The following is a 2,144-nucleotide window of genomic DNA, read 5'->3' on the forward strand; positions in this document are numbered from 1 at the left end:
CCATTTGAGTATTTGAGGCTTACAAGCTTAGGTGTCATTGGTGCTCTTGTGAAGGTAATAAGTCTAATGTATTTGTATTTCTGCTTTCATTGTTATTATATAGATTTCATTCATGAACATATCTATTGGGAATGGCATGAGAAGGAACCCATGATTAATTATAATTTGAAGAGCTAATATGCTATTTATGGTATTCTAACCTACCTTAATCAATTGTTATTCTAAATCTTTAAGGTACTTTGTTTCTTTTGATTTTCTTTGTGCAGGCAGATGACACTGACGTTATCAGGGTTCTTCTTCCAACACAGATAATTCAGCAGTGCTTGCGTGCGGTGCAAATGAGAAGTGAACTGTCAAAAACAGTAAGTGTTTCCCCAATGCCAGTTTCCAGTAATCCTCCCTCGACTTAAATAGATTTATGCATCTAATTAGTTCATGCTGACAGGTTGCAACTTTCATTCTGCGAAGATGCCTTCTAGATAATTTAGGTTTGAGTTACATCTGTACCACACCAGAATTGTGTTTTCAGGTAGTCCGAGTTTTAGGGAATATGGTTGGCGCATTGGCTGAACAACCTTCATCTAGTCTGCTGAAACACATAATTAGGTGCTATCCTCGTTTGTCTTATAATTGAAGGTTAGTTTTCTGCTATGTTTCTCAGACTCTTCAAAAATGTTGATCGGTGCGTGCGGATCCTCAAAAATTAATGCACTTTTGAAGGATCCGACATGGGTGAAGCAACATTTTTGGAGTCTGAGCAACATGGGTTTTCTGTATATCACCATCCTGGGTTTTACTTTCAGCTTGCTTATGTGTGATATATCACAATCCTCTTCGGGTTTTCCCATTTCTGTGTGGCTAAAGGCTATGTGCATGGCTTATGGCAGGGCATGTGATGTACTGAGGACTCGTCTTCCTCTTATTCTTAGAGATACCACCTTCAGTAGTCATCTTAGTGTACGTAATACTTGGCAATATAAGTAGCTCCCCCCCCCCCCCCCCCTGCTCCGTTAGTGATCATGAAGCAGTCCTTTTCTAGCATTAGACCCTTGTTTTTTTCTGACCATGGGTGGTTTCGCGTTGTGTTATTTTATCAGGAGGATGTGTGACGAAGAAGTGGCTGCAGCAATTGCTTCACAACGTTGATGGGAATCGGAGGATTTGATTGTAATTCTAGTGAACTGAAATCATAAAACTTGGGACTTAAATTAGGATCTTTTGATGGATTAGTTAAGGTGCATATTTGGTGTGCATTTCTTGTACTGTACTTGGGATCTTTTGTTGGAGTATTTAAGGTGCATCTTTGGAATGCATTTCTGTACTTAAATTAGAATCTTTTGTTGTTGTATTTAAGGAAGGGGAGCCTTGGAGTAACGAGTAAAGTAGTTATCATGTGACCTGGAGGTCACGGGTGGAAACAACCTCTAATTCTGCGCACAATAAACCCTTGTGGTTCGGCCTTTCCCCAGAGTAATGAGTAATGTAGTTGTCATGTGATGTGGAGGTCACGTGTTCAAGCAGTGGAAAACCTCTCTTGCAGAAATGCAAGGTAAGACTGCATACAATAAATCCTTGTGGATCGGCCTTTTCCCAGAGTAACGAGTAAAGTAGTTGTCATGTGACCTAGAGGTCATGGGTTCAAGCATTGGAAACAGCCTCTTGCAGAAATGTAAGGTAAAGCTGCACACAATAAACCCTTGTGGTTCGGCCTTTTCCCAGAGTAACGAGTAAAGTAGTTGTCTTGTAACGTGGAGGTCACGTGTAACGAGTAAAGTACTTGTTTCAGATAGTGAAGATTCCAGTTAAGCCATTGCATATGACACTTCATTTGCCTTTGGTAACAGTTTGTCATCGCGTATTTCCTAGCACAAAATTGTCAACTGATTACAATAGGTTTTAGAGAAATATGATAGAGGAGTCTTTGAATTTGTGCGTAGGTGAAGGAATTCGTGACAACAGTGCAACAGGAGGGGATGAAGGACTGATAAAAGTGCCAAAGGTTCTTGTAGACATTGTGGGGTTGGTAATGGGTTCTGTATATTTGGATTGCGCCTTTGATGTGAATGCTTTCTGGGTGGTCAGTTTCTTTCTTACTATTTAAGTATGTGTTGGCCATGAATCTTATATGAACTCTATTTTGTCTT

The 2,144-nt window shown here is 40.0% G+C and overlaps 1 protein-coding gene across 1 annotated transcript; it reads left to right on the forward strand.

Annotated features, from left to right (window-relative positions):
- The first annotated feature begins 6 nt into the window (after positions 1-6).
- LOC124891207 (CCR4-NOT transcription complex subunit 9-like) lies at positions 7-1,070 on the forward strand. The gene is made up of 4 exons (XM_047403019.1): positions 7-54; positions 267-362; positions 446-606; positions 888-1,070. Exons 2-4 carry the CDS (start codon positions 339-341, stop codon positions 982-984), a joined length of 282 nt encoding a protein of 93 aa, XP_047258975.1. The 5' UTR covers positions 7-54; positions 267-338; the 3' UTR covers positions 985-1,070.
- The last annotated feature ends 1,074 nt before the right edge of the window (positions 1,071-2,144 follow it).

This window comes from Capsicum annuum, unplaced genomic scaffold (genome assembly GCF_002878395.1).
Source record: "Capsicum annuum cultivar UCD-10X-F1 unplaced genomic scaffold, UCD10Xv1.1 ctg3219, whole genome shotgun sequence".
Classification (NCBI taxonomy): Eukaryota; Viridiplantae; Streptophyta; class Magnoliopsida; order Solanales; family Solanaceae; genus Capsicum; species Capsicum annuum.

Bases quoted from the DNA above. Each gene is read 5' to 3' on its own strand.
- LOC124891207 (XM_047403019.1), top strand. From the start codon at position 339: ATGAGAAGTGAACTGTCAAAAACA. The intron at 363-445 runs GTAAGTGTTTCC...TCATGCTGACAG, and splicing joins GAAGTGAACTGTCAAAAACA to GTTGCAACTTTCATTCTGCG. The intron at 607-887 runs GTGCTATCCTCG...GGCTTATGGCAG, and splicing joins CTGCTGAAACACATAATTAG to GGCATGTGATGTACTGAGGA.